The 12,019-nt window shown below is 38.4% G+C and overlaps 1 protein-coding gene across 1 annotated transcript in view; it reads left to right on the top strand.

The window, feature by feature from the left end:
- Window positions 1-10,271, top strand: part of ABHD3 (abhydrolase domain containing 3, phospholipase) — a 51,444-nt gene extending 41,173 nt beyond the window's left edge. Inside the window, exons 7-10 of the mRNA XM_077899747.1 lie at window positions 2,980-3,153; window positions 5,464-5,512; window positions 5,592-5,757; window positions 9,395-10,271. Of these exons, the coding sequence (XP_077755873.1) occupies window positions 2,980-3,153; window positions 5,464-5,512; window positions 5,592-5,757; window positions 9,395-9,573 (568 nt within the window). The 3' untranslated portion in view covers window positions 9,574-10,271. The remainder of the gene's footprint in view (window positions 1-2,979; window positions 3,154-5,463; window positions 5,513-5,591; window positions 5,758-9,394) is intronic.
- The last annotated feature ends 1,748 nt before the right edge of the window (window positions 10,272-12,019 follow it).

Below are 12,019 nucleotides of genomic sequence, written 5' to 3'. Positions count from 1 at the left end.
AGAAAGTTGCATAGTGGGATCCCTGGGTGGCGCAGCGGTTTAGCGCCTGCCTTTGGCCCAGGGCACGATCCTGGAGACCCGGGATCGAATCCCACATCGGGCTCTCGGTGCATGGAGTCTGCCTATGTCTCTGCCTCTCTCTCTCTCTCTCTCTGTGACTATCATAAAAAAAAAAAAAAAAAAAAAGCAATCCCCTAGTTTAAAAAAAAAAAAGAAAGTTGCATAGTCATGTCGGTCCGCATGCAGGTGGCCAATTGAATTACCATTTACCCTATAGTGACCGTTTGAACTAGCCTATCACTCTGGTCAGAATTGGTGTGCAGGTTTGGTGGGCAAAAGGCGGGGTTTACATTCTTTGGCGGTTAGGGGTTCCGCATTCCTATATGAGCCAGTTTCCCGTAAGGGTGTGCTCAGCTGCTTGACTAGGGTGGGGGAGTGCCTTAAGCAATAAGCAGGTCATGTGGGGGTTATACATGAGATGGCGGGTGCAGCACAAAATGGAGTTAGTCCTGCTCTGCTTGTCCAGGGGTAGGGGATTTTTGTTAAATTCCTTAGGTCCCACAGCTCAACCACTGAGCCACCCAGGTACGACAGTTGGTTTTACAGTGTGTTTGAGTCAGGAACCAGAGAATATCTATATATTGGGATTAGTATGCCTCTTAAGTCTCTCTCTTTTTTTTTAAAGATATTTATTTATTTATTTATTTATTCATTCATTCATTCATTTGAGACACACACAGAGAGAGAGGCAGAGACACAGGCAGAGGGAGAAGCAGGCTCCATGCAGGGAGCCTGATGCGGGACCCAATCCTGGGACTCCGGGATCATGCTCCGAGCCAAAGGCAGATCCCCAACCACTCAGCCACCCAAGCGTCCCGCCTCTTAAGTCTGTTAATTCATGGATTCCTTTTCTGTCTCTCTGTTTCTTTTCATTTGGTGAAAAAAAATGGAGTCCTTTTATTATCAAAGTAAAACAACCTTTTTTGGAGTGACATCTTGATATTATTTTTCTCTTGCATAATAGTTAAGTATTTCCCACCATGCTCTGCTGACTTGGCCATGGATACTACTGTTTCTTCCTACTCCTGAGAGCTTCCCTTCCAACCCTTCCAGTTTGCCCATTATACCAACTTCCCAGCACACTGTGACTTCCAGCCAAAGAATTAGTACCACCAAAACTAGGACCCTGGAATGAACTGTTTGCAGGAAAGTAAACATTCTGTAAATGACGTAGTGAACCACAGTACTGTATACCAGGAATACGGTCATTATTAAGAGTCATTTGCAAAAACAAAATCTCCACTTTTGATCTGAAGCCTCATCCCATTCCCTGCAAGCCACTTGGGCTGGGAAAGAGAATAATACAGAATTTTTATCCATTCTATTTCAGAACCTCCACAATTGGAGTAATAAAAAACAGAAAATAGGGATGCCTGGGTGGCTTAGCAGTTGGGTGTCTGCCTTCGGCTCAGGTAGTGAGTGACCCCAGGATCCGGGATCAAGTCCCACAATGGGCTCCCTGTGAGGAGCCTGCTTCTCCCTCTGCCTGTGTCTCTGCCCCTCTCTCTCTCTCTGTTTCTCTGTGTGTCTCTCATGAATAAATAAATCTTTAAAAAAATATATAATAAAAAACAGAATTTAGGCTATCATCCTTTCTCTTGGTAATGTTAAACTTGGATTTCTGACATTTGTATTAGCTTAAACAGGAAAGGATAGGAAGAGAAAACAAGTGACTTCGGGGGCCAAGAGCTCTACCACAACTCAAAAAGTCTAACTCTTAAGTTTGGGAGCCCTTTAGAGACTACATTTAGGAAGCAAGAGCTCAGAGGCAACCAGACCCATCACTCACAATCTCCAGTGTTAAACCCAGAGATCTGTGATAATTTTGAAAGCTCCCCAGGTGATTACAATATGCAGCCATGTCTGAAAACCACTCCTCACACTCTCTCATCTATGCCAAGGCCCACAGGTCAAATCTGGCAATCTGTTTTGTCCAAGAGCTAAGAATGGTTATTATATTCTTAAATGGTTGAAGAAGGGGCACCTGGGTGGTTCAATCACTTAAGCATCCAACACCTGATTTTGGCTCAGGTCATGATTTCAGGTTTGTGCGATGGAGCCCCATGTCAGCTCTGCACTGGGAATGGAGCCTGCTTAAGATTCGCTCTCCCTTTGCCCTCCCCACAGTTCGTGCACGCATGCACATGGACATGCTGTGTGAGTGTGTATCTCTCTCTCCCCCTAAATAAATAAAGTCTGTAAAAAAAAAATTTTTTTAATTAAATGGCTGGAAAAAAATCAGAAAAATAACAGTTCGTGTCATGTGAAAATTACATGAAATTTAAATCTCATCCATATATAATGTTTTGTTGGAAGACAGCAATGTCTGTTCATTTATGTATTATCTATAGTTGCTTTTGCACTACAACCATGTAGTTAGGTAGTTGTGACAGTTATTATATGGCCAGCAAAGCCCAAAATATTTATTCTATTGCCCATTATAGGAAAATTGGCCTGAAACACCCCTCACATACCAAAATTAAACATTCACTTAGAAGCTGGGGCCCAAGGATTTGCATATTTTTAATAAACCTCCAATATTATTTTTTAAAATGAAAGAAAGAGAGGAAGGAAAGCAAGGGAAGGAAGGAGAGAAAGAAGGAGGAAGGGAGAAAGGAAGGAAAAAACCCACCCTACTCTTACACAGGATTTTTCTTATATTTTCCTTCATACAAGGATACACATACACATAATAACGGTATGCCTTGGCTATTCACATTACAGCCAACTACAAGATAAATAAGTATGTGAACCTAAGGAAAAAATGAAGATACTTGCATATTTTTCCAAAGATAAAGGTCTTAAACACTGGTTTATGTTTTTTCTTCTCCATAGTTAAGGTAAAGTCCATAGTTAAAAATAAGATATCATGAGAGGTAACAAATTCCTCACAAAGTTTCCTGTTTCTCCCCATTTTAGAATGCTGCTTTTGAATTACCTGGGCAAAATTGGGCCGAAAACTCCTTTAAAGGCAGCTGCAACTTTTTCAGTTGGTTGGAATACTTTTGCTTGCTCTGAGTCATTGGAGAAACCACTCAACTGGCTGCTTTTTAACTATTACTTGACAACTTGTCTCCAGTCTTCAGTAAATAAGTAAGTCATCTTTAAAATCTGATGTCTCCAAACTTTTTGGGGTACATGCCTCAACAGAAAAAAGTTATATAACACTGCTAAGATCTGTATACTTATGTTTACATTATATACCTTTACTATGGTACCCAAATATTCATTTTTATATACAAAACTAAAAAGGTTTTAAGTAAATGCTAAAAATGTACATAAAGGTTGTAATGTTTTCTTTCTGTATCTCAGTGGACTGTTTTACAACCCCTAGGGTATGTGCCCCTGCTTTGAAGATCACTGTTCTAAATTATTCCAAAAGACTTAAAAACGTTAACATTGACTGTGTTGAATAACATTATGGGCTATTTCCCCAGATTTTCTACCTGTTGTTAATCTATAAATATCTAATTCTTTCCTAGGTAATAAGCAATGTACTAAGTGTTTTTAGTGCTGAATAATATAGTTTTTTAAGCATATGCTTACAAGTATATGTTTGTTTCAAGATTTTATTTTATTTATTCATGAGAGACACAGAGAGGCAGAGACACAGGCAGAGGGAGAAGCAGGCTCCCTGTGGGGAGCCCGATGCAGGCCTCAATCCCAGGACCCAGGGATCATGACCTGAGCCGAAGGCAGATGCTCAACCACTGAGCCACCCAGGTGCCCTACAAGCAACCATATGTTTTAGAAGCTTAGGGAAATGCATTTCACTTGGATATTCTCAGCCCCACCCCACCCCCGCCCCAGTTCTTAACATTACCAGACTACTGTGTTTGTATTAGTTTTTCTGGAATTGTTTGTATATCTTCTACCATTTAAATTGGTATGGTACCAAAGGAGAGATGTTTCTGTTTCTATTTTGATGACTTTTACCATCTGTTTTTAGGTGAATTAATCAATGTAATATAAATGCTAAATAAAAAGTCCAGTGAATTTGTACAGGACTTATTGAAAACCATAGATATCCCAAAAGTTGATATTAGATATTACATTAAACTTAGCCTTATTAAGTTAGATATGTTGATTATAAAATATTGCTTAAAATATTAAAAAGTTAGATCACTAATTACTCATTGTCAGTGAAAAGGGGGACAGTAGCAAGAAAATTGAAGAGAATGATTTGGGAATTAACATTGATTTTATAAGAAAAATGACCAGTGGGCAGCCCGGGTGGCTCAGCAGTTTAGCACCGCCTTCAGCCCAGGCCTGATCCTGGAGACCCGGGGTTCCTGCATGGAGCCTGCTTCTCCCTCTGCCTGTGTCTCTGCCTCCCCCCCCCCCCCACCCCACTCTGTGTGTGTCTCTTGTGAATAAATAAATAAAATCTTTAAAAAAAAAAAAAAAGAAAGAAAAATGACCACCATTAAGGGGCACCTGGCTGGCTCTGAGTCGTTGAGCCACCTGGTAGAGCATGTGACTCCTGACTCATGAGTTCAAGCCCCACATTGGGTGTAGGGCTTACTTAAAAATAAAGAAATAAAATATTTAAAAAGAAAAAAAGAAAAGTGACCACCATTTAAAAAATAAGTATATAAAATATAAAATTTAATTTTCAACATAGCATTTTAAAAATAATGTCTTCAGGTGGTTTATTCAATTGAAAGCTTCTGGCAATACTTAAGGCCTTTTTAGTCAAATTGATTTAATAGTAGCAGTGTGTAGGTACAACTTGTTATGAAGCAATATTTATGTGTATTATTATAAAATTAGTTCAGGGATGCCTGGGTGGCTAAGTGGTTGAGCATTTGCCTTTGGCTCAGGGTATGATCCCAGGGTCCCAGGACTGAGTCCCACATCGGGCTCTTTGTGTGGAGCCTGCTTCTCCCTCTGCCTGTGTCTCTGCCTCTCTCTCTCTCTCTCTCTCTCTCTCTCTGTCTCTCATGAATAAATAAATAAAATATTTTAAAAAATAAAAATAAATATAGATCAGTGGCCTTCAATTTTTTAAGAAAGTACTTTGGGGGTACTTGGGTGGCTCAGTCGGTTAAGTATCCAACTCTTGATTTCAGCTCAGGTCATGGTCAAAGATGTGAGATCGAGTCCCATGTTAACCTCCTTGCTTGGTGTGGAACCTGCTTAGGAGTCTCTCTCCCTCTTCCTCTTCCCCCCCAGCCCTCTCTTTCTCTCTCTAAAAAAAAAAGTACTTTTAAAAATTGTCTTGAGGAAAAATATCAATGTACTTCTGCTAATCTGATTAAGTAAATATTTGAGTGCCAACTTTGTGCCCTGTGTTAGACTGTTCAGTTATTTATTATGATGTACTTTAGGTATGATTGAGATAGCAATGACCTTCGGTTTTTTTTATCTTAATTTTTTACCTTTGAAATTCTTTTGCTGCAGGCACCGGCACATGTTTGTAAAACAAATAGACATGGATCATGTTATGAAGGTAGGAGAGAAAATTTATGTAAAATTTTGATTTCTTCTTTCAATTCCAAGGATGGAGATAATCTGTTTTTATTTTTCAGGCTAAATCCATCAGAGAGTTTGATAAGCGATTCACTTCAGTCATGTTTGGGTACCAAACAATTGATGATTATTATACTGATGCCAGCCCCAATCGTAGGCTGAAGTCAGTAGGAATCCCAGTGTTGTGTCTGAATTCTGTGGATGATGTTTTCTCACCAAGTCATGGTAAAATTAACATATTTCTATACATCTTGATATGAAGTAGCCATTTTAAAATACTGTTCTTTTTAAGAACATACAATACTGAGAAGTAAAATGTCATATAAAATGTTTTCCACTGCAATAGAAAAAAATAGATACTGATAATTTAGTATCTAAATGTCTGAGATCATTTTAAATGCTTTCACAGACCCTTATCTGGTTCATTTTAAGAGGTTTTGAGTGAATTATGACTTTGAATATTTCACTTGTTCTCATTTTTTATAACCTTTCCTTCTTATCAAATACACTGTTCTTTGGACAAATTATGTTGCAATATCCTTGCCTCATAAGTTCACTGTCATCATTTGCCTTTTCGTCTCAGATTCTTTTTTTTTTTAATTTTTTAAATTTATTTATGATAGTCACACACAGAGAGAGAGAGAGAGAGAGGTAGAGACACAGGCAGAGGGAGAAGCAGGCTCCATGCACCGGGAGCCCGACGTGGGATTCGATCCCGGGTCTCCAGGATCGCGCCCTGGGCCAAAGGCAGGCGCTAAACCGCTGCGCCACCCAGGGATCCCGTCTTCTCAGATTCTTAAGCAGAAGGCTTTGGAACTTTTCTCCTCTTTTAACCTGAAAGAAAACTTGAGACTTTATAAACATGATGTCCTTGACTGTCTCAATGAGTGTAAGCACATCTGGTCACATTTGAAGGGAAACAGTCTGCTTTTCCCTGGATACTATAAAAGGAAATTATGCCCAAATTAACTTCCTTGCTCTCGTAATTTAAGAAATACGGAATTTGGTGGCAAAGATATATACACATGTGTTCATACATCAAAGCAACATAAGATGATAAGAATTCATCATGAGGATCAGCAGACTTGACCTCTAATTCTTTATCTAATGAAATTTCAAAAAGCTTTTTTTTTAAAAAAGATTTTATTTATTTATTTGAGAGAGAACATGAGCAGCGGGGAGCAGCAGAGGGAAAGAGAGAGGGAGAAGCAGACTCCCCGCTGAGCAGGGAGCACTTGACATGACAGCAGGGCTTGATCCCAGGACCCTGAGATCACAACCTGAGCTGAAGGCAGACACTCATCCTCCACCAATGGAGCCACCCAGTACCCCCACAAAGCTTTTATAAAGTTTCTTCTTATTCCCCCCAAATACTTTAAAAACATTTTCCCCAAGTACTTCATTTAAAAAAAAAAGAGTTAATCTGACTACAAACACAACATATATGCATTATCAATAGTTCAGAAAATCCCCCAAAGTATATAAAAATAAAAATCACCTATCATTTTATTGTGTGATTTATGATAAACGCAAGTGACTTTAGATGGCTGGAACTTTTTGGCCTTTCACCACAAATCAAGAACTGAAACTGAAATTTAGTATTCGTTGAATTATGTGGTGGTTATTTAGCCTATTTTCATTGGATTAAGAAAGTGTAGTGTTTCTCTTTTTTTTAATATTTCACAGGCCCTTTTTTTACCAACCAAAATTTCTCAGCATTTTAACCTGCCCCCTTGGTTGAAATTTAAACTCATTATTCCCTGTTCTTTCCCAAGTCCTTAAGATAGTCTTGCCACATTGAAATAGTAGGCAATTGTCTGCATTCTGAGAGCACAGGCAGCCAGCATCTTTCACGTGACTCCAACGTGGCACAGTCTTTGTTCTTCTGATAGAACTGTAAGTATCAGTGTTAGAAATTCCTGAGTGTATCCAGAGTGTGAAATTTGGACTCATAATAATTCAATCAGAGGCAAATGAAGCATTCTAAGTCAAAGCCTTTAATGTAAGGTGAAAAAGGAATAGCAAAAATAATATGTCATTTCACCCGCCCCTCCCCTTGAGCTCACATGCCTTATCCCAAGATAAGAGATACTCTTCTTTAGGTGGCATTGGCTAAGGATGTGAGTGCAGGACCCATTTGGGCAAGGGCTTGGGTTGCTGAGCCTTGATTTAGGATCTTGAAGTTTATTCTTCAGGGAGCATTGTGAGGGGTCAAACTGAGTACATCGTTAGAACCAGCAATTTGCGCACAGCAGCAGCTCCATCTTATAAGGGTCTTCGTTCTCCTAGAGAACTGTGAGAGGAGCTGTGTCAGCTTCCTTTCCTTCATTAGAAGGGTGTGGGGTACGGAGATCTTACCTTTAATTAGCTCATTTACCCTTAAGACTCTGCCCAAGACCTAAAGGTCTAAAATACTGCAACAACCACCTTAACTTAATTAAGGAGATAAGCTTTAGCAGTATCTGAAATTAAAACAGTTCTCATGCCAGGTTGTGATTCATTATAGATCTTAAATCAAAACATTTTCACTGTGAACTCTAAGCATGGGAGAAAAAATAAAAATAAAACAACTTCAATTCACATCCTTTAGAGTGAAGTTATTACTCAGGACAGATTTTGTAGAGATGCCTGGGTGGCTCAGCTTGTTTGGCGCCTGCCTTCGGCCCAGGGCGTGATACTGGAGTCCCAGGATCGAGTCCCACATCAGGCTCCCTGCGTGGAACCTGCTTCTCCCTCTGCCTGTGTCTCTGCCTCTGTGTGTGTGTGTGTGTGTGTGTGTGTCTCGTGAATAAGTAAATAAAATCTTTTAAAAAAAGGGATAGAAAAAAAAAAAAAAAAGGGATAGGGATCCCTGGGTGGTGCAGCGTTTTGGCGCCTGCCTTTGGCCCAGGGCGTGATCCTGGAGACCCGGGATCGAATCCCACGTGGGGCTCCCGGTGCATGGAGCCTGCTTCTCCCTCTGCCTGTGTCTTTGCCTCTCTCTCTCTCTCTCTGTGTGACTATCATAAAAAAAAAAAAAAGGGATAGATTTTTGTAGCATATATGAAGATTGTCATTACTAGTGAATTATTTAAATATAGCAACTGTATTTTCAAAACGAAGTATTTCATTGCACTCTTTTTTGCTATATATGTTTTTACTATATAAATTATTGTATAGGGGTGTTGGGGTGGCTCAGTTGGTTGAGTGTCTACCTTCAGCTCAGGTCATGATCTCAGGGTCCTAGCTTTGAGCTCCACATCAGGCTCCCTGCTCATCAGGAAGCCTGCTTCTTCTACCCCTCCCCTCTGTTCATTCTCTCTCTCTCTCTCTCTCTCTCTCCCCGCCCCCAATCAATCAATCAATCAATATTTTAAAAAAATCATTGTATAACTTTGAATCCTTAAGATGGCCAACAACTGGCCCTTCAGGAATCTAACTTCATATAAAATAAATCAAATTCATCCATAATGAATTTATAGTTCTCATGAAGGTGATGAGTTGTTGTTTTCCTGATGTAATACCTAAGTGAGGATCTTACAGCATAATGTAAGGATTCACCATACCTTGAATTACTTTATTGTTTCAAAACAAGACTGGGCCTTTTCATACTTTTATGTTTTGAGTAAACACTTGGATTGATTCTTCTAAAAATAATGGTTCAGTACCTAGCTGTATCCATGACCTGTTATAAGAATATAAATGGTTGATACAAATTAGACCTATTCTATTAGCCATAGTCATTACAAATATTTATTTAAGTCATGGTGTTTCAGTCTGTAACGATGGGAAATGCTAAAAGTGTGTATTTGCCGTAATGGAAACTGGTAATAATTACGTATTTTTCTTTACCCTTTCCTCTCTCATCTTTTTTTACCTCAAGCTATTCCAATTGAAACTGCCAAGCAAAACCCTAATGTTGCATTGGTCCTTACTTCTTATGGAGGCCATATTGGTTTTCTGGAGGGAATCTGGCCACGTCAGTCCACTTACATGGATCGAGTCTTCAAGCAGTTTGTACAGGCCATGGTGGAGCATGGACATGAACTCTCTAACATGTAATTCTTTAGGTGCATTTTGTCTGAACCATCACATAAAGGCAGCTCAGCTTAGTGCCCAAATCTTAACTATTGTATGTATATAAAACAGATGAGCCAGCAGGTGGTGAAGAGGTCCAGAATGACATGCAAAAACTACTTTTTTGGGGGAAACAAAACAACTTTGTAGCAAGAAATGAAATATAGATTTAGATTGTAACTCATGTAGATTTTATTTTTACTATGCCTTACCAAGTATGACCTTAAAGTAGTCAGACATGGAATTGCACTTAACCAAAACTATTGTGTAAAAAGATTTTAATTCCTCAGGGTTTTAATTTAGGCTAGTATTTTTTTAGATTACTCATTTTAGGTGACTTAATGGTACTTTAATAACTGTTAAGAGATTTTGGTTATTTGAATGTAAGTTGTAAGTTGGCACATTCCTAAGGGTATTTATACCTAATGACGAGAATATGAAAACTGAAATAAGATAAAATACAATGCACTAAACCTTTTATGTATCCTAACTTTAAAAAGCAAATCAACAATATTAGACTGATGTCTATACATGCTGATACTCTGATAATATTACTACTCTGATAATATTAAATTAAGGCTGTTTTATGTTTTATAACAATTATAGTTTACATGCTTATTTTTAAAATAGTATATGTGCATACATATATATCAATATATTAAAATAAATTCTATCATTTTAAATTGTTTCTTTTTGAGTCTTTATAAAAAAGTAATCCCTAGAAATTAATCTATGATAATTTCATGAGTGCATTAGTAAGAAATATTAAAATGTTTTGTTTCACTGTTTCCAGAATATAGGGTTCACATCACTTGTACCAATTAAAAATACTTTCAGCTTCAGGAAACCTAACAATGACTTGGGAATTACAATATTTAATTATCTTGCATGATAAAAAGTCTCCAGGCAGGCCAGGACTGGTGTAGGGGTTTCCAATGTCATCAAAGACTCAGGATTTTTCTGTTTCCACTCCACTTAGCAGGGTAGCTAGTTATCTCCTAGACAACAGGATGTCTTTTGCAGCTCTGACGTCAGGTTTGTGGAAAAGGGGAAAGGAGTGGGGCCAGACATATCTAAGACATGTGCTTATATGCATTGGCTGGAACTGGGCCATATGGGCACCCTGGTTGAGGAGGCTGGGAAATCAAGTTTGTAAACTTTTTCTTTTGTCATGTAGGCAAGCAAAGGAGAAGGGATTGCCAATGGTTGTTGGACTGGCCAGCCGAGAGTGGTAGCTTCCATGTCATTCAACCTCTTTCCCCCTTATTTTTTTTTCTTTTTACTATTTCCACCTGTTTATAAAATATGTACATTTTTGCCCAGTTATCACATTAAGAGAATCATGTACAAAACATATTAACACAAAATTGTTAACTAAAAGTGCCACTTTGTGAGAGTTCCTAATAATGTGCTTGTAAACTCCCTTATAACTGTGTCTAGAATGATAGCACTGATGATACCAGAGCTTTGTTTGTCTGGACAGCATATATACTGATTCAATAGTAATAATTACTTTCAGCCTGTATGGTTCATGTGGAGCTGATCCTGCCTTTCAGACTTACCTTCTAAATTGTAAACAAAAATTGTATCAAGAAAACTGTTTACTCATTGGTGAGGGCTACAGGGGGAGAGGTAGTGCTTCACGTCCCTCTACATACAAAAATTGATTCCAGCTAGGTTAAAGAGAGAAACATTTTTTAAATCCATAAAAGCACTAGATGAAAACATGGGAAAAATTTTAGAGTGGGGAGGTGCATCTGAAGCAAAATATGAAAGTGAGAACCCGCATAGAAAGAAGTGACAAAGGAGAGCCTGGGTGGCTCAGTCAGGCTCTGCCTTCAGCTCAGGTCATGATCTCAGGGTCCTGGGACTGAGGTCAAGTCAGGCTCTCTGCCTGGCAGGGAGTCTGCTTCTTCCTCTCCCTCTCCCTCTGTGGCCATGTTCTCTCTCTCTCAAATAAATAAGTAAAATATTTTCAAAAGAGAAGTGACAGATATGATTATATAGAGATGAAAACTTCAGTTCTACAAAACCACTGTGAACAATATTAGAATAAAAATGACAGAGAAAACCATTTGCTATACTACAGTAGGTTAGTATCCCCAAAAGCCCTTTGGCTCTTAAAAATTGGTAATGAAACTCTTAAAAATTGGTAATGAAACATCTGATAGAAGAATGGGCAGGGATATACAAAGTACACTCACAGAATAATAGCCAATAAATTTATAAAAAGGTGGACAATCTCACTAGTAGTTTAGGAAGTACATAATTTAAAAACAAAGAGAATGGTGACCATGAGATTATAAGTTTAATAACATATAGGATTAATAATATATAGTGTTGGTGATAGTATGGGGAAACAGTTATTCAAATGGTAAGTTACGTAAATGAGCAAATTTTGGAATGAAAAAAAATTTATGGCATTAAAAGA

This window comes from Canis aureus, chromosome 6 (genome assembly GCF_053574225.1).
Source record: "Canis aureus isolate CA01 chromosome 6, VMU_Caureus_v.1.0, whole genome shotgun sequence".
Classification (NCBI taxonomy): Eukaryota; Metazoa; Chordata; class Mammalia; order Carnivora; family Canidae; genus Canis; species Canis aureus.
This window is presented reverse-complemented; position numbering and strand designations above follow the sequence as displayed.